The following is a 20,712-nucleotide window of genomic DNA, read 5'->3' on the forward strand; positions in this document are numbered from 1 at the left end:
AAAGCGTGGAAAGAGATGGCAAAAGAAGTGTCAGCCGTTGGTAAGGGGACAAAAAGAACTCGCCTACAAATTAGAACAAAATGGTCTTTCTCAAAAATCATCGTAAAGACACTGGCCCAAGATATCATAATGATCAGAAAATCAACTGGAGGTTAGCTGACACCACTTGAGAATAGAGTGGTGAAACTAATTGGCGAAACTATGATTCGTGGTATAGCAGGTGTTGAAAATCGCATTGGTAGTACAGCAATGAAGAAAAAAGTACATTAAACTCTTTATTTACTTTAAATATAAAATTTGAATTGTTAAATATACATTACAATTTGAAACAATATAAATAAAGCCCCGTACCTTCTACAAGCGCTAGCAGTTTCACATACCACCAGCGAGAACGAGTGTTTTTTTTATTGGTACGCCAAGTACGGGGCGTTTTCACATTACTCCTATGAGTACTCCTCCGAGCGAGGTCGGTAATGCTCCCCTTAATTTGGCTGCAAAGAGACGTGGTAAAATATTTCTATTAAGTAGAGGATATCATTATTTAATTGAAAATTAATTAGGATTTCAATATTGATGACAAAACAACGGCAACAAAGATTGACAATGCAAGATATTGTCAATAAAATGGGTATATTTAGAAACGCTCAGTTTAGATGTATTACTTACTAGCAGATATAGCTCAGTTACATTTTTTAAATAGACGCAAGGGCTGAAAACCCACTTCCAAATCCGCCTAGGCCAATGGTTAAGGAAATGTATTGTTAACGTTGCTCTTTTCCTACATTCTCTGAAAAATAGATTGACATTAATTAAGATATAAGTAATAATTTGGTATACCTGTTAAAGGTGACAAAAGAAGCTATAAAAAACATCATACCTGTGCCCTCCGAACCTATTGCTGCTAGCAGTGCTGAAACATTAGACCACGTTGCTCTGTCTGTAGTAAATAATCAAGAACGATTGAATGGGTTTTAGGAAATTATTCTAAACGAAATGCGCAATTTTCTCTCTCCTTTTCCAGTCATTTGTACAATACCAATAAAATTCTGGTTACCATACTCAACTCTTTTGTTCGGGCTGAAAAGGAAATTGAAAATTTTATTTCAGTGACCTCACCTTATGAACGAATAATTAATAACCCTGAAACATAATTACATTTACCAGCAGTATGTCTACTACTTTTAAATTAATTTAATGAATATTACTTATTACCTTTTCTCTAGCTTTCAGATGTAACACTTCCCACGACAATGAAACTTATTTCTTTATTGTTGTCAGCTGACCCATCGTCCAACGGAGCTGTCTCCATCTTCAAGCAGGTTTTTTCACTTAATATCAGTTTGGCGGTAGATTTGAATTTCATTTGGATATTTTTCAAAGGTGGTTATCACCTTCCGGTAATTTTTTACCCATAAAAGTAGTTAGGGGCTCAATAAACATTTCATTCAGTATATTAGGCAGTTTTTATCATTGGGTATCAGGTCAAAAGGGAGATGTGTTCCCCATTCTCTTTAAATGATAGCTACAATAATAAATAAATACTTCTATTTTAAGAATTGAAATACTTTTTATTTATATAATGTGTACAAAAAAGAATTTGACAGATGTTGTGAATGATTCGACAAACACTCAACTTGACAGTTTTGTGTCGATAACAATTTTCCGTCTTTCCAAAACAAATGCAGCAGATGATTATGATGATCTATAATAAGATTATTTTATAATACAATTGCTCCCAGAGTCACATTTTAAATATATCAAAACGAAAAGATCTTTCTTTCTTCTTTTCGTTTTGATATTAAATAAAAATAATGATAAACGAATTCTTACCTGCGTAGCAAAATCTAATCTATGGGGTGTCTTCAATTCGGGCCTTGGCCATTCCCATTTGTAGCTCAATAAACGCGGTTTCAGGTAAATGTTTGATTGGTAGTGCCAAAAATCCTTTTTTTATATTCAATTCATAGTATTGGGTCACTCGCGATACATTATTTTCAGCGGGACATCTGTTTCAATATTGTTTACACCTTGTTTTATCATGTTAGCTCGAAGAAACTCCGCCGCCATTTTTTCACTATTTTCGCCTCCGAACGCGTAAACGAGAGCTCCGGAGCTCTCGTCTAGCTCTCGTTGAAAAACAAAACTTTTTGTCTCGTTCAAATTTCTCTGGAACGCGTTTTTGAAAAAGTTTCGTTAATTAACAAGACACGCCCCCTTTTTCGTTAGTTAACGAGAATTTTTCGTCTCTGGAACGGGCCCTAAGTCTCTTAAACTTCCTTTGGCTTTCCGGTCGTATTCTAACAAATACTACGACCGTATCCTGGAACGGCTATATGTCGGTTCATGTTTCTAACTACAATCATGTAAAAAGTAAAATTATGGCTGTTCCCTTTATAAATTTAGACCCTGGAAACCTAAGCACAATTTACACGGCACTTCAATTTGCAAAAAAAACTTCTGAAAATCATAATCAGCAACACTGCGTAGTGACGTTTGACCAGCCTTTATTTTTGAAAGCCGTAGAGATGGTTGAATCGGTTGGTGTCGAAGATCCGGTTAGCAAAGTATCCATCCGATTAGGCGGATTTCACACTTTGATGTCTTATTTAGGTTCCATCGGTTATATTATGAGTGGAAGCGGAATCGAAGAACTTTGGGAGACAGTGTAAGCTAAGAATTCCGTACCGCATATGATAAATGGCCATGCCTATTCTCGCTCACTAAGGGCTCACCTTCTTACGCAACAAGCGCTAACTTCGTAAATTTTCAAGGAAATGGATACGAGTCAAGTTGATTTTAGTGAGATTGAGTTGATTTACAAAGATCCAACTGCAACAAATCTGATAAGAAAGCCCCTAGAAAAATTGCACGATTATTTTTTTTCAACTCAATTAAAACTAGGGGATAGAAGTCGCACCTCAAAGCTATGGGTAGTGTACTGGATGATGGTTGAAACAGTCAAGTTGTTCATTTAAGGCCGAAAGATGTGGACTATGGGCTCTACGCCTTCACTGTTACAACAAAATGCTACCATTTTTCTTCGCTAGTGGGCACCTCAATTAAGCAAAATCGTCTTGGTTATACTTAAATCAAATGAAAAAACTTGAGAAAATCATGACTCTTGAAGATTTTAACAATTTTACTCAGAATGGGTACTTTGCGATTCGGCGAACTGATAAATATTGGTCAGGTAATTGGACAGACATGGTAATTGAGCAAGACCTAATGTGTGCCATGAAGATCTATGGTGGCCTTATACACGGAAGGGGGATGACTGATAGTTATCTGGCAAAGTGGATTTCTACAATGCCATTTTGCACTGCTATTGCTAACGCAATAGAAACTTTCGCCAATATTCATACTGTAAGCGGTGAACAGCACGTTGAACTCCGAGACTCCAGACGTGCGCGAGATCCGAAATCGGAGAAGATCTTATTTCGCTAGTAAATGGAAAAGTAGGTGATAAAAATATTAACTGTGAGAGAGCTCAAGAAATAGGAAATGCATTAGTCATTAACGCCGTCGGTAAGAAAATGAAAGGCGTAAAAGTTAAACGTAATGACAAAGTGAAAACACTCGCCTTTGTCAACAAGAAGAGTATTTGAATAAACAACGAAGACATTCCTATCAATCCTATTCAACTTTTTAATCGGATAATTTGTACAAACAAGACTGCTGAAGAACTAGAGCACTGTTTTGAGTACGAACTCGCTTCTTATCCGCCGTCTTTGTTCGTTGACGGTTAACTACGAAAAGCAACGAAATCAAATCTACTCAAGGAATTAGATAAAGTTGTTGAACCCAGAAAATCTCTACCGCAAAATATGGCTATTGTTGTCGACGGAGGATTTTTACTACACAAAGTTGTTTGGCAACGACCATCTACCTATGGAGATATTTTCACTCAGTATGTTAGTTTTATACACTCTAAAATGGTCTCGAGTCAGATACTAAACCGAAATTTTGAACTTGCGTCTCTTCCACCAACAGAATCTGCTTTAGAACAACATATTTATCGAGTTTACTTTCCGACCCCAGAATGGAAATTTAAAACACTCAAGGCCGAAGAATGGGGTTGGAAATTAAGCTACTCTATCTTGGTTCCGATTTATTGCGATCTTCCCCCCGCGCCAGAAAGTATACTTAGGTTAATATTTTGTAAATGCCAAGCTACCAACTGTACCAAAGCCTGTTCTTGTCGTAAGTTTGGGATGGTATGTTCCGCTATGTGTGCGGAGGTAATGGGCCAATTGCGCAGTTCCCATTAGCGCAGTTCCCATTTCCGCAAATGCAATTTCGCGGTTTTCCATTTGCGCAGTATCCCATTTCCGCAGTTTTTAATTTGCGCTTTTGCCGTAAGCGCGGGTTTCCACTTGCGCAGATATTTTCCATTTGCACGGTTTATCCTTTGTGCAGGTTTTTCATTTGCGCGGTTTTTCATTTGCGTGGTTTTCCACTTGCGCAGATTTTCCATTTTCGCGGTTTCCCAATGGGGCTGTTTTCCATTTGCGCAGGTTTTTCAATTCCGCGGCTTCTCACGACCTGAATATTCTATATTAAGCAATTGTCCTTGAAATAAGATTTTTTCAGGTAGTTTAGTTTTAACGTAACCTTGTTTACCATCCAATATGGTGTCCTAATTAAGCTAATTTTTTAGTAGCTAAAAAATATTAGTTTAAGTACCCAGTTGCTTATATAGCTAGCTAAAGTTTAACCTTTCCTTTTTTAGTAAGTTGACATCAAGAAAATTATAAAACGTTGTCTTAAAAACCATAAAATATTTTACCAAAATTTAACATTGATTAACTGTCATACTTACCCCTCACTGCATTTTAAGAAAGAGTTTTCTAGATTAAATTTTAAACACCTCAAATTATTTTAAAAAATAAAAAATTTCAAAGCAGGTAAAAAGATAATCAGACTATAAAATTTTAAAATATGAAACCGGTTTGCCTGTTAGGAAAAAAGTTGCAGAACTTTTCTTTTGGGAATAAAATCTGTAAACACAAGTAGAAGAGTATAAGGTTTTTTCAGCTAAAAGTTTTAAAAACTAAATTTAATTAAAATTAATATTGAAAATATAAAAAATGTGTATAATTAATTATATTTCAATATCCATTCATCAAATAATTTATTAAAATTATCTTTGGGGAAATAATAATAATTGACCATACTGATTTATTGAAAATGCAAGCAACTTTTTAAGCTATTTTAAGAGACGTAAATTAAAATGAATTTCCACTCAGGAAAATTTCGGCTTGAAAAGAGACACGAAAAAATTATATGTTTCGCGATTTTTACAGTTAGACGGTTGTGACGTCACTTCCGGCCATTTCCGGTAGTTAGAAATGGGCAATTTTCACTTTCAATATCGACGAAGAAATTCCCGGGGGAAATTTACAAATTATCCTATAACAACGAAACTATCAAAAGAAACTGTTTTTAATAACGCATTACATGAAAATATCTTATCATTCCTTAGCTGGAGTAACGGGGCTAGAGTTGGGCTCCTTTCGCCTCGCAGCCAAAGGAGCCGGGTTCGATTCCAAATTGTGGCACTAAGGGAAAACCCAGAACCACTCTTTCTGCGTAGAGTTTGCAAGTGATCTCCCCACTGGAGTTGTTCGATTCCCCTTTCCCCCCTCCAACGCATTGTTTAAGGCATTAAAAGTCGCTAGCTATTTATTATTATTGTAATCTTGTATAAACAGCTTAACTCCGTGCACGCGTTAAGTAAGCAGGGATAAATTAAATTAAAATAAAAAGTTAATAAATAAAAGTTCTTACTTTTAAAATTATCTTTCAAATCTTTAACTGTAAATGAAGTCCGAGTAATGTTAAGGATTCTTTAAGAAAATGTTTGTTTTCTGACTCGAAAGGCACACTCGATAGAAAATTATTTAATTAAGTATAAAATAATAATAAAAACTCAAATTATTCGAGGGCCGTATGTCATATTGAACGATAGGTGGCAAATATAGGGGGTTAAAAACGTTGCGAAAACTAGGGCATTTTCAGGATAATTTGCAATGAATTTTCACGCTCGAGTCTTCAGGTCGAAATCTATTTTTAGTGATTAGGTGAATTCCTTTCACTGTTTCGTTGGATTCTATTGTAATAATATTTTATTCCTATGTGGCCTGAGGATAGGTTTTTTAAAGCATTTATTAATTAATTTGCCATTACAAAACAACTGTTGTTTACAAGTCTTTGGATCAAGTACCCGTATTAGACAATTTGGTGGCGATATAATTATCGTTTTGATTTAAAAGATGTTTTTAATCAATACTTTTCTATAGTTTAAGATATTGTATACTCTGATTTTGTTCTTATTGTCTGTGTCTTAAGTCTTCAATGGAAATGAAAACACAGCAGTCAGGAGAGCGACGTGTGAAACATTCGTAAGTTTTATTCTAAATTGGGAGGTTTAATTCGTTAGAACCGCTTTTAAAATGTAGTCTTCAAAAACAAGAATTAAGTTCTTAAAGGACCGATCAGAAGGAAAACTCTTTCATTTGGTTCAAAATAAAACTGAATACTTAACAAAGAAAAAAAGGAAGCAATTTCGTTCAATTTATAAACCATGTCTGAAAAAAATCAAAAAAAGCCAAAACGTGTTGGAATATGTCTTAACTAGTTGGGAACAAAAAAAAATACGATATTAAAATTGCAGAAAAACCACGTGTTTCGTAAGTTGGATTCTAAATTTCAGACGTTTGTTCTTCAGAACCTCATTCAACCTTTGAGATACCCTGGTTGTTATCCTCACTTGGCCGATATCCCAACTCTTCTAGTTTCTCGACTGACGGAACAGCCACAATCTACATGAAGTCATAAATAGGCTCTTCTTTGATGGTGCTGACATCGACTGAGAGACATTCAGTGCCCAGGACCACTTCTTTTTTAACGGGTAGGGTCACGGTTGGGTACGCGTCAGGGTCGGGAACTTTGGGTTGTACGACGTGTGCGTGGTCGGTGTTTTCGGTGCTAGATTGAAACTGTTCATTTGTGAGGCGTTGTAGCTGCACCGAGCAAGACCTAACTCTCCATTGATGGCACAGGCTCTTGATCAGCAGTGGTTGTGAAGATTGGTTTTCAGAGAGAGGGTGATCTAGGAGGTTTATTTTCGTGGTGAGGTTCTGGTTGTTAATTGGGCACTTGTGTGACCTTGCCCTCTGAGCGTGACGCGAATTTTCGTAGTGAATAAAATTTATCCGGTATCTGGCCCGGTATCCGTGCTCGGTACATCCAGATGGTTCCTCTCTCAAGTGAGTTCTTTTGTGGGCAATCAAATGGGATTTTCGTGCAGATGCGTAACTACATTGGTCACATTGAAAGGGCTTTTCGCCCGTGTGAGTTCTTTTGTGGATAATGAAATCGGATTTTCGTGAAGATGCGTAACAACATTGGTCAGATTGAAAGGGCTTTTCGCCCGTGTGAGTTCTTTTGTGGATAATGAAATCGGATTTTCGTGCCGATGCGTAACTACATTGGTCACATTGAAAGGGCTTTTTGCCCGTATGAGTTCTTTTGTGGGAAATCAAATTGTTTTTTTGTGCAGATGCGTAACTACATTGGTTACATTGAAAGGGCTTTTCGCCCGTGTGAGTTCTATTGTGGAAAATGAAAACGGATTTTCGGGAAGATGCGTAACTACATTGGTCACATTGAAAGGGCTTTTCGCCCGTGTGAGTTCTTTTGTGGATAATGAAATCGGATTTTCGTGCAGATGCGTAACTACATTGGTCACATTGAAAGGGCTTTTCGCCCGTGTGAGTTCTTTTGTGGATAATGAAATTGTATTTTCGTGCCGATGCGTAACTACATTGGTCACATTGAAAGGTCTTTTTGCCCGTGTGAGTTCTTTTGTGGATAATGAAATCGGATTTTCGTGCAGATGCGTAACTACATTGGTCACATTGAAAGGGCTTTTCGCCCGTGTGAGTTCTTTTGTGGATAATGAAATTGGATTTTCGTGCCGATGCGTAACTACATTGGTCACATTGAAAGGGCTTTTTGCCCGTATGAGTTCTTTTGTGGGAAATCAAATTGTTTTTTTGTGCAGATGCGTAACTACATTGGTCACATTGAAAGGGCTTTTCGCCCGTGTGAGTTCTATTGTGGATAATGAAATCGGATTTTCGTGAAGATGCGTAACTACATTGGTCACAGTGAAAGGGCTTTTCGCCCGTGTGAGTTCTTTTGTGGGAAATGAAATCGCATTTTCGTGAAGATGCGTATTTACATTGGTCACATTGATAAGGTTTTTCGACCGTATGAGTTCTTTGGTGAGAAATCAAATGGGATTTTCGTGCAGATGCGTAACAACATTGTTCACATTGAAAGGGTTTTTCGCCCGTGTGAGTTCTTTGGTGAGAAATCAAATGGGATTTTCGTGCAGATGCGTAACTACATTGTTCACATTGAAAGGGTTTTTCACCCGTGTGAGTTCTTTTGTGATAAATCAAATAGGATTTTTGTGCAGTAGCGTAATTACATTGGTCACATTGAAAGGGTTTTTCACCCGTATGCGTTCTATTGTGGGAAATCAAATCAGTTTTTCGTGCAAATGCGTATTTACATTGGTCACATTGAAAAGGTTTCTCGCCAGTATGTTTTCTTTTGTGAACCATAAAATTTCCTTTTATGTTCGTGGCATAGATGCACTCAGTGCACTTGTGTTTCTTCTCTTCTCGGCTGCTCATTTTGCCAGTTTGAAACTTTAATTTCTCCGCGAAGTCTCTTTTGCAACGATTGGGAGGGTTTGTAGCGTTGCTTTCAAAATGAAATTCCAAGATTAGCAATCACGAAATGGATTCGGCGGCCACCCGTTCTGAAATTGACGAATAAAATAAAAATTGTTGACTAACAACAGAGCAATCAGGGAAATGCCTGGGAAATTTACCGGCAAATAACGGAAAAAAATATGCTTCATAAAGGAAAACATATGAGCAATAACAAGCTTTCTCCAGAGAATAACCCACTCACATAGAGTGGTACTCGGTTGTAGATTAAGCTGAAATGTAGAAAATACGTTTTTAAGGAATTTTATTTATGGGTTACAGTGTGAAAACAACGCACAGTTGTTGATTTTTTTCCCTTTATTTAAATTTAAAGGGAGTGTTGAAAGTCGGAAAATTTTCCGGAAAATGACCGAGGCCTGGTTTTCGAAAAATTTCTTTATTAGTCTAATATTGTTTGCTAATTTCAATAAAACGGCATTTTCGCGTAATTGTTTCAAATCCAAAAGTAGGAAATTAACCTCTAGACTAGCATTAAAATGTTTAACAATGTAACACTATAAATGTTTTGTATTATGTTTACTGTTATTAGACGTTTTATATCTATAAAAACTTTGAAACATTTAAAAGTAATTTTTGTTTCAATTTTTACCCCTAGGAGGAGTTTTACGATCACCGTGTCTGTCTGGGCTGCGAACGCATACGCTTTTTCGGGGCAAAGTGTAATTACCGCGTTCGCAGTTTCTTGGAATTTGGGAAAAGCTTTTCCAAAAGAGTCCTCTTGTTGTCATTGTGTGTAGGATAAATATTTTTCAATTTGCGTTAGTATCGGGCGGGAATCGAACCTAAGCCCTCCGTCACGACAGGTCAGCGTTCTACCACAGAAGCACGGATGAAACTCTTTCGAGGAGAGGTATATTTTGGCTTGCCGACTTGTTTCGTTTTGCTTAATTTACTCGTAACTTCATAATTAATTTATTTTACGTGTTTTCTTATCGGCTTTAAATGTGTGATACATTTAGATTTTGTGGTGACGTTGGTTTTATTTATTTTGAGATATGTGCTGTTGTTTAACCTTCAATATTTAGTTGAGGGTTTTTTGTGCGCGTTATAAGCCGGGAATTGTTAACGGTAATGTGATTTTTTTTTCTATTACTATTTTCAAATCCATACATGGATTGATTTTTTTCTGGATTTCTAAGTATTTAAATTAACTTGTTGTTTGATTGGGTTAGTAATATGTACTTTTTTATTGCATATTTCTGCTAACACAATCTTTATTGACTTTTTCTAAATTCCTTGTTACTTGGTTGGCTTATTATTATATTTTGCTATTGGTTGTTTTTCTTTTTTTAGTTCGACTATCGAAAGTGTTGATAATGTGGGGGAGAATTCATGTCGACGCTTTTTTATTTGCTTTGATTTTTACCAACTTCGTTCGTTTGTAGTCATGAGCCCACGCAGTTTTTATAAGTGCTTTTATTTATAGTTTTGGTTTTCGCTTTAACTTTTGTTTTCCATATAAATTTGATTGTTTAAAACTTATAATACAATCGGTTGGTTTTGGTCTTTAAAATACTTTCCCGCACGTATATATTTCATGTTTCGTGAGCGTTCTAATAATTTCAAAATTTGTACTTTCTATTTGTCATTTTGCTGCTTGGTTAATGTAATAACGTTTGAGGTCCAAAGTTCTATTTATATTGGAAACTTATTTAAGACAAAACATTATAATATTTATTATAATTATAATAAAAATATTTTACTGGTTGGGATAAAATCGGCATTACATTTTTGGAAAACGCGTTAAATATGGCGAAATATCGTTGAGTGCCGTATCCAGTAGTTAATACGCCCGAGGACAAACTCTTCCGAGAAGAATTGTATATTAGCAAGCTTTGTTTGCTATTGCGTAGTGAATACTACACTTTTCGCTTAGTCGAGCAGCGATACTTGTGCTCGAGAGCGTAACAGATACCGCAATTATCGTTAGCTAAAAGGCCGAGAGACGATGCGAAACTCTATGGGAATTCAAATATATATTTATATTTTGTAGGCCAAATACCAACGAGACCTACGATATCTCCCAATATTCGTCTACTTTGGCCTAAGTTCTAAAAAATGCTTAAGAAATTGCACGTTCATCACGTGCTCTACGTGCTCAAAACGCTAAAAATAAAAAAATTGAATTACAAATAATATGTATAATAAAAAACTCAATTAGTTTCGTCTACAAATAATAATTGTATCTTCGTATACCCTGAGGAATATCAAAACGTTTCAATAATCTTTTTACTTAGTATAGATTAAACAATAAAACTGTTTCTTCATCAGTTCTACTTTTGTTGTCCCAGATACTACAGAATAGCCCTTTGTTTTCATAGTTCAGTTCATAGGAATAAAGGAATTAGGTTCCATAGTAGTTTAGGCGCACCGGTTTTATCGGAAACGTGTGGAATTTTTAAAGAAAGGACTTTTTATTGACCGAGGCTTAGGTCAATATATTCAAATGATTTGAATCGTATCTAATAATGATTATATGCATCCTCATAATAGAACAAACTTAATGAAAAATATAACGCCTACCTTTATTAATTTAATATGGAATATTTTAAAGTAGAGCAGGTATTTCTTTTATGAATTACGAACACATATTTTGTGGAGTAACTTGAATATTTTCACAGCCGTCAGGTACCAGAGTCAATTGACTCAATACGGCCAAATCTCCAATTGCCGGAAAAATAAAACAGTAGGCTACTCGAAGTGGCTACATATACGTTTAGACTAAACTAAATCCATATTAGTTTAAAATTGTCCTTACACAATATAAACGAAATAGAAAATCACGTTTTCAATGAGAATTACCTTAACATAATTTAAAATATAAAAACTTCTTTTAGACCAAAAAAGGGCGAATAATCTATAATTTAATAAAAAACTTAAATAGATGGCAGTGCAGTTCCAGTCGGATTAAGAAAGGCGCGAACAAAATCATTTGAATTTTTTCGAATCCTGGAGTGAGTATATCAAATCTATTTGTAAATTACGAAAATAATACTACAATTAACGATCTATACCTTCTATAGAAATAAACCTTATAACGGTGGAGACACTACCAAAGAATAAAGGAGTTAACTCTATTTCCTGTATTTCGCCGTGTACCTCTTATAGGGGATACATTATGATTTAATTAATATTACCAAATAATAAAGGAGTTAACTCTGTTTCGCGTATTTCGCTTTTATTTTTCTTAATTATGACAATGTCAAATTAAATTACATTTTCTTAGTTTATAGAAGATTTCACTATCTATCGAAATAAACCAAAGAATAAAGGAGTTAACTCTGTTTCGCGTATTTCTCCTTTAATTTTCTTAATTATGACTAAGTTACATTTACGTTATTTAAAATAGACTTCACGATCTATCGAAAGACACCAAGTTTAAACGTGTACCAGGAGACATGTCTCCTGCGTGTACCTCTTATAGGTGATAACTTATGAATTAATTTATATTACCAAAGGAGCCATTCCACGTGAATTCACCCAATGATGTTATCATGGGTCAAGCGATTTTTTTTTAAATTTTGCACACAGTTTGGTCAGTATTAGAAACTACTAATTCTGAGGTTTTAGCTAAAATTTCCAAGTAGTTATTGAAATACGCCCTTACAACCACTAGCCACGGTTTTTCGTGTGGCGCGTTTACGTAATTCGCCCCCCTTGAATAAAAGTTGAATATCTTTCTGTCTAACAATTAGAAATTAATGAAAAATTAGTTTCTAAGGTAACGTGGGGTGCAGAACGCAGTAGTCGTGTTAATAGTTTTGTAGATAGCAAAGAGAGCTTACGAGCGAAGCTTACCAGTAATACCAAAAAACATACACATATTGGATTTAGACATAATTTTCCAAAACAAATACCAATTTGTGATATTTTGAAAATTTGCAATTTATTTAAACACAGTAAGTAATCATTTTCTTACCAATTGAAAAGTATTGAATGAAATAGTTATTTTAAATATTTATTGCGAACAATATAGAAATTACTGTTTAGTAAGTTTGAAATTTTAGAAAATTAATTAGTATTTAAACTAAATATGAAACCGTAAAATAATGGTTTACAAAACAATTACAAGACTAGATGTAACTGTTACTTATTCAAGTTTTGAGAGTAATGTTTTAATGAATTCCCAATCAATTTCTTTAAGTTTGAATTTTCTAGCTCTAGAACCAGAGACAATAGGATCAGAAACTAAACATAAAATAGAGTTTAAAGGAACGTGGCATATGTCATCAGTGAGAGGTCATGAGAGATTGTTTGTATGTTCATTTATTTTCATAAATTTTACTAAAAAGTCATTTTCATCTCTAAATGTTTCAAGTATTAAAGCAATATACAATGCTTTATCATACATAGTAGCAACATATTGTCCAATAGATATATTTTGAAATGAGATTAAATTTTCAACATTAGATTCTTCTTGAGCTACTTTAACTCGAGAACCAAATTCATCCTCAGATGTCCGGTACATCAATAGCTGAAAACTATTCGTGAGTTCTGAACCGTTCAACCAGTCCCCATGCGCACTATTCCGCAAAAAAAGTTCTAGAACTACCCAAATGCAAACTATTCGCAGACAAGAACCTCTTGTTGAACCTTTCGGAACCGTTCTAAATGGTACCTGCTCAAGACCAAGTACTGGCCGGAACTCAAGGTTGAAATCTCTAAAATTCGTCGGCACATCGGGCTGCGTATGTCAAATCGTACGATTCTAATTTGAATGACAACTATTCGTACAAAAGTTCTGAACTATCCAGAACTTTTTCTTGACGTCACAGCTCAGTCCTAGGCCGTTCTCTTAACGGTTCAGAACTCACGAATAGTTTTCAGCTATTATCTCGGACGTCGAAATTGGCACAAATCCGTGGTGGCTTCTTGTGCCAACAATTGTTTATGCTTTTGAAAGTCTAACGTCAATGGTTTCTATATGTTTTTTGACATCTTCTTTACTAACGTAAAAAAATGACATCACTGACTGCCTAGATGATCTACATCCAGGATGTTCCATCCGGGAGAGCATAAGCCAAGTAGTAATTAATCTGGGAAACGTTCAACTCTCCCGACTTCTATCTCTGTGGACACATTAAAGACTTGGTTTACAAGACCGAAGTCCGCGATATCACCGACCTCCGACAAGGAATAATTGATGCGTGTGATACTATACGTAACACTCCGGGAATCTTCCAACGAGTTCAATAATCATTTGTACGACGGGCACACGCGTGCATCGAAGCCGAGGGTGGTCATTTCGAACATCTTTGGTAATTTGTACTTGTTTTACGTACTGTTGAAGAATAAAAAGATTTCAATTGATTTATAATTGAATTTGAAAAACGTTGACACTTTGCAATCAACTGGGACCTCCTTGTATACACAAATTTCAAAAGGCTAATCAGTTCGGTGTGTACACCACTTAATTGGTTCGTTAATTTCCTTTTTCGAGGCGGCTTACCTTTCAAACGGATGTAGTTTTCAAGTTCGGTTTTAAAGTAGTTTTATTTCGTGATTAGTATTGCTATCAGTAATTTTTCGCGATTAAATATAAATATTTCACCAGTTAGCATTCTGGTTCTTCCATATTTACGAGAAACTGTTGGTGGAATATTACGTAACTAGTAATAATAAGAATACAATCAGGTGTACAGATAACATTTGAGTAGCACCCTGTTTGCCTTGTTATTCCCGTAAGAAAAACCACGCCCCTTCCCCCATACTAGTGTAATCTTTGTCCCTTTCTGTAAGAAAAACCGGTTCGATCCCAGGCTATCCCTCTAATAATAATAATAATAATAATATTTTCGGGAATGATTAAATTAGATGCCATATAGTTGCGGCTATGTTTTCTCTATTAACCAGAATAAATGATTGGTGGAGATTCGTTTGATCAAGAAACGAAGCTAGTATCAAGTGTGCTGATTTCTGTTATGTGACGGCCTGTTTAACTCACGCGAAGAAAAGCCTACTAAGATAGCACGAACGCTCAGAGTTGAAAATGGTGCGCATATAAGAAAGTCCTAAACTGTAGTTGCTGGTATTAGATACAGATCCTTTCGGTGCTTCCACGCAGAGCATATTTAAAGGGGATTTTTTAATTATTTATCAGTTTTTATTTCTAGAATGACCACACATTTTTCGCGAACTTCCAAATAAATGAATAGGTTTAATACGAGCTCTTGGCTTCGTCGTCATAGTGCTTATTTTTAGTCACGTATTACACTCTAAAAACACAACACTCGAAATTGAATGCATCAGCATTCAATGCCTTGCCACTGTGGTGGAATGCTTTACCATTCAAATGTAAATGCTCACGGGGGCGTTCAACTTTGACTGCTAGGTTAACATTCAAAATTGAAAGCGACGATTCAATCCTGAATGGGTAAAGCATTCAAAGCCGATAGTCACACAGTTCATCTTTGATTGTTGAAGTTCCAATTTAAGCGATCCGCCGTTCAAATTTAACTCTTTTGGCGATCATATTTACCTGAAATGGCGTTCAAATGTGCGTGATATAATATTCAAATTTAAGTCTTTTGACGTTAAAATTTAAGTGTTCCGGCGTTCAAATGTAGGTTTTTAGAGTTCATATTTAAGTCTTGGGTCGATCATATTTACCTGAAATGGCGTTTAAATGTGCGTGATTTATCATTAAAATGTAAGTCTTTAGCCGTTCAAAGTTAAGCAATTCCGGCGTTCAAATTTAAGTCTTTTGGCCTTCAAATTTAGGTGTTTAGCGTTCAAATTAAAGTGTTGGGTCGATCATATTTACCTGAAATGGCGTTCAAATGTGCGGGATTTATCATTCAACTGTATGTCTTAAGGCTCTCAAATTTAAGCGTTCCGGCGTTCAAATTAATTCTTTTGGCGATCAAATGTACTGGAATTTCTGTTCAAATTTAAGCGATATATCGTTCAATATAACGACAATTGAGCTTCACATTAACGCGTACTGGCGTGCGTGAATCATTTTTATTATTCGCTAGCGAAACGGGTATAGGCGGCGCCACAGTCGCTACCCCTGCAGCTTGGTTTGTTTGCGTACTTTGTTGATCAAAACAAACGATTAATATGGCGGATTGTAGGCGCCGAGGTGGCATAAATTGCCTTTTTGTAGTAATACTGCCTTTAAAAATATTACAATTCGAGTAAATGGTGAGAAAAGAACGTTGGAGTTATCGTTTCACAATTTTCCGAAATGCAAAAATCTTTTTAATGTGTGGTTAACTAATATAAAATCAGGGAAGATGCCTAGTTAGTGGGCACAGATTTGCAGCGCCCATTTTAAAGATAAAGACTTTTTAGAAAGAAAGGTTGAGACACAAATTTTACTTGTTATTACTGATTTTAAAGTTAATATTATTAAAAATATATCATAATAACTGTCATTTAGATGAAGATAATTCAAGAGACGCATGAAATGCAGTGCCATTCCAAGCAATAATTTACCATGTAGACTTATTACAAATCCAATGTAACTAAATAAAAAGAGAGGACCCTACGTTTTGTGAATCGTTTAAAAGGTGATCTGTTTTATTATATACTGCAAAATAAGGAAATGCTAATGAATTAAATTAATTTTAGGTCAAGCCGTTCGATTGTCATTATCGCTGGAAAATATTACATTGAGGCCCACAAAATTATGCGTTAAAAGGGCATATTTTTCTATTTTGTATTGGACCCCAATTTTCCTATCTTTGCCACCCTGATGGTTCGGTATGAGTTTTCGAGTTGATTAATAACATTTCGAGCTATTGCCGCAGATCCCAATATGATTAAAAATAATACTGTAAATTCAAATGGTTTTTATTTTTAATACTTATTTGCATATGTTAACATTTTATTCACTTCTATTGTAATTTCTAATTAAGTGGTTTCTTCAATGAATTTAATTGCTTTTAACTTTGAATTAATTCTATAATACATTTGTTTTTGCCTTTTTAATTAACATGGCTTTGAGTAGAAAATTCATAACATAAATAGTTCAGTTCATTTGTTATCTACAAATACTAATTGGCCAAAATTTAAAATAGGAACTAATTTAACATATTAAAAATATAACTTTCCTTGACTAGAAGTGTAAATTTAATTATAACTTTTCTTTAACTAAAATCTAAAATAAAAATTATATATTTGGACAACGTTTTCTTCAAATATTGTCAGTCTCTCTTAATATCAATTAAAAATAGCCCTTGAGAGAATAGGCAAAAAAATGAAAAGGCCTAGCTGAATTTTTCCATAGTAGCCTCTACAGTCGTTAGCCAGTAGATTTCTTCCGTTCCAACTTAGTTATTTTGTGCCACTGCCTCTTCAATTGATATTATCTTCGCTACAAATGGACTCTCCACAAATATTTCATCCCGACTAAAAGCTAGAAATAAATTTTTGAGACTAGCTAAGTGACCAAATAAGAGTACATAAACCTTTTTGAGCCAGCCAAATTTAACCCTCGCAACTCTAACCATTTTATTACCGTACAATACCAAAGGCACAGTTAGTTCTTTTCCTTCATTTTACCCCACTTCTAAAGTCAGAAAGTTGGGATAGCTCTCAGTATCTTTATATATAAAATAGACCAGCAATTTACTGCATGTTTGCAAAAGCCTGAATTTCTAGAATAATAAGTAAAACAGGTTACATTAAAGAATTGGGTTTTAATAAAAAATATATTTACCCACTATTGCATGAACAATGGACACTTTCAATGCTGTGTTTTCCATCACCAACTTCAAATTTTAACTTTTGTTTTAAGCATCCGCACACCTTATTCTATGGATCAAGAGTAGACTACTCTCCAATATACTTCAAAATTTCAAGCATGGAGCGATTCACTAATATACCAAATAAAATTATTTAAAATACATTATACATTATACAAAATGCTGAAGCTACTAGTCTATGAAATTAGAACAATCTGGGCTTGTTCTAATGTGAAGATAATAATAAATTTCCTACATACCTTTAAAACTTTCAAACTGATCCCGTGTATGAATTCTCCAAGGCCTACTCATAGTGTTATTAAACTCGAATATTTATACTTATATTTACGAATTCAATACCTATTGACAGTTCAAAATTAATAAATAAATGTCGTATATACACCTTTGTTAATACAAAACATTCGAACACGCTTTAAAAAATATGCTAAAATCGTTAGTAAAATGTTTTAATTGATGTTATAAAACGCGCATTTTCGCATAACGCCATTACCCGTATCACCCAAATATAGTTCTAGGCAATGTGACTAGGTAGCGCAGCTGTAGTTTTCGGTGGCGAATATGGTGAATTGGAGGCGACAAATATGTTTCATTGTTTATGTGCTAGAAAAGGAACAAGTAAGCCTACAACATTAATAAGTTCATAGTTTAGAAAATACGTTTCAATTAAAATTTAAACTTTATTCTTTAAAGTAAATTAAAGTGCATTCTAAAGCATGATCAATAAACGTTTAGTTATTCTGTAAGTCTATTGACAATGCTTACTACCGGCGACGAAACATCCGTTGTTACAATTTTAAAAACCACTTTCTGGAAATTCTTCTCCATTGCTTTTCTCAACGAAGTCGGATATTCCAGTTGAAACGTATAGTATCCAGAAATCAAGGATGCGACTGCCATTCTTATAGAGTTGACACCCCGTCAATTTTAACCTCCAAGGGAGATTTGAATAATTCTCTTGTGTTTTCATTTTGGAAAACTATTGTCGGTGTATTCACAATTGGATCCTGTATGAAATATAAAAATATAAATTTTATAAAATATAAAACCGGATGCTTTAAAAATATTATTCTCACTTTAATCGTGAACCATGAAACTATGTGGTAATTCACCTCTTCAGTATTTATTGTGCCATTTACGGCAGTTTTTAGAGAGCACATACTATTTAAATTTTGTAGAAACGGAAGAAGGAAATTGCATACTAAGCAGTTATCTTCTTTAATAGTAGGTGGCGCGTCAGTCACTGCGTTTGCGCAGATCGTGTTACTGAAGTGGTGAATTATCTGGATTTTTATTTAGTGAAGGCTGAAAAGCTCTTTCTAAAAACGCCAACAATTAATTTTGAGTTACCAGGTTTTGGAGATCAGGTAGCGAAATAAAATTATATCTAAATTCCCAATTTAAATTTATATCAGGTATATTTCTCTTTTAAATCTGTAGAGGCAATAGTTTTTATTTCAACAGTAAACGTTTACTAGTGTTTAAAAAATCTCGTTCCATAAGCTTCACCCTATATTTTCTTTAAGAACAAATAATTTCATTGCTTAAGCCAACAATAATATATATTATAATAGCAAAACCAATTGATATTTACCTGCTTGTTAAAAGGTCCCCTCGGGGAGTCGTGGTAGTTGAACAACAAAGTAGGCTAAGGCTTAACACGACCGGGGAAAAAATGGCCAAGTTCCCACAATGCTCTAAGTGGGTAACGACACATCGCTGCCAGGTTTTAAAACGCAAATGATGCCAGGCCGGAGCGCTACCGCAGCCGTTACGAGAAAGCGGGGCTGAACATTGAAAATTATTGTAAAATGAATTTCAAATTTTTTTAAAATTATTTTAATCCTGTAAATTTGTGCTACTATAGGGTTAAAGTAACATCCATTTTAGATTAATTATTTGTTTCGTATTTTAAATTGCTCCGGTCGATCACGATTGGTATACAATTTTATGGTACCCTGACTGTGGTTTTCGACGGTTACGGTCGGTCGGCAAAACAATTTTTTTTTAATTTAATTAATTTAATAGTAAGGTGTATCCGCTATATACAAGATAATACACAATGATCTTAGCCAAGAGTCCGAGTTTTTTTAATTCTTTAGGCATAATCCGCCTAAATCTAGTGATCCGTGTTCGATTCCAGACCGTTTAAATATTGCTCATTAAAACAAAAAAATTGCACTGAATTTTCTTTAAAAAAGCTCAGCTCAAATTGTATTATTAATTATAATGTATAACAAAACTATTACAGAAACAATTTTCACTTCCATAATTAAAAAGCATAAAGTATGGAAGAGAAACGTTAAAATTTATGTTTAAAAAAAGCGTCTGGTGTAGTAAGTGTCGGTGGCTCATCGGTTAAGCACTCGCTCGGAGTGCAGAGCGCCGTGAGTTCTATACCCGGTAACCGGATTTGATATTTAATTATTAATACACGAATCACAACAATCCATTTTCTTTTGCGCAATAATTTAAATCAAACCCAAAATTTCGTTATATTTACATAAGAAACGAAAAATAAAACACTGTAGACATACGCTTTTGATGAAACTGAATTTCTAATTTTCAACAAAGTGATTTAATTATCGGATTCGAAACTAGCGTGATGCGATCACAAGTAAGACATATACCGTGAACATTTGTTGGAAACCTTGCCATTTGGATGCTTAGACGTCAGCATCGTGAAAGATTTTTGAACGCAGAGGCTTATGCGTGTTCGTTATGGTTGAGCAAACCGTCGTCTGCTAAAATTTGGCTGCACACAAAGTCGCTTGGATACACTATTACATTGTAAGCTTGCGAACAGTGGGAGAAATAAGGCACTATCACAGGCCAATCGCCAGTTTAAAAATTAGCGGGGCCAGTTTAAAAATTAAATGCTTGGGGTGTTAGTGGCCCCAGTGACCACTTTATTAATTCAAAGTCTTTTCCCTTCAAGATTTTAGTTCATTAAATTATGAAAGGCTGATTTTGAAGGTTAAAATGGTAAGTGTCCAGTGGCCAGTTTTTTAATTAAACTATCTAGGCTCTACTGTCCACAGGTCCAGTTTAAAAAAAAAAATCCTTATTTCTCCGCCTGCTCGCGTAAGACAGTGTCGTCACTTTCTTTTTATAGCAGCCGAGAGCTCGCTCGAATTTTGGCCAACCTTGAGATTTTTTTGGCCGGCTACACGAGATCATGTGACCAACGATCTTTTGTG

The 20,712-nt window shown here is 34.9% G+C and overlaps 1 protein-coding gene and 2 long non-coding RNA genes across 3 annotated transcripts; all 3 read right to left on the reverse strand.

The window, feature by feature from the left end:
* Positions 1-277: 277 nt before the first annotated feature.
* LOC149951403 (uncharacterized) lies at positions 278-1,421 on the reverse strand. Its single transcript, XR_016480000.1, has 4 exons — positions 1,213-1,421; positions 878-1,077; positions 667-787; positions 278-491 (listed from the first exon to the last, which is right to left on the reverse strand). It is a non-coding gene; the product is annotated as an uncharacterized LOC149951403 (long non-coding RNA).
* Positions 1,422-6,560: 5,139 nt separating this feature from the next.
* Positions 6,561-8,930, reverse strand: LOC149951404 (uncharacterized). The gene is made up of 2 exons (XM_090168035.1): positions 8,906-8,930; positions 6,561-8,833 (listed from the first exon to the last, which is right to left on the reverse strand). The coding sequence occupies exon 2, from the start codon at positions 8,703-8,705 to the stop codon at positions 6,822-6,824; it is 1,884 nt and encodes a 627-aa protein (XP_090024161.1). The 5' UTR covers positions 8,706-8,833; positions 8,906-8,930; the 3' UTR covers positions 6,561-6,821.
* Positions 8,931-17,022: 8,092 nt separating this feature from the next.
* On the reverse strand, positions 17,023-18,032 carry LOC149951405 (uncharacterized). The gene is made up of 3 exons (XR_016479850.1): positions 17,755-18,032; positions 17,470-17,626; positions 17,023-17,407 (listed from the first exon to the last, which is right to left on the reverse strand). It is a non-coding gene; the product is annotated as an uncharacterized LOC149951405 (long non-coding RNA).
* Between the last annotated feature and the right edge of the window lie 2,680 nt (positions 18,033-20,712).

This window comes from Leiobunum rupestre, chromosome 3 (assembly GCF_980474605.1).
Source record: "Leiobunum rupestre chromosome 3, qqLeiRupe1.1.hap1, whole genome shotgun sequence".
Classification (NCBI taxonomy): domain Eukaryota; kingdom Metazoa; phylum Arthropoda; class Arachnida; order Opiliones; family Sclerosomatidae; genus Leiobunum; species Leiobunum rupestre.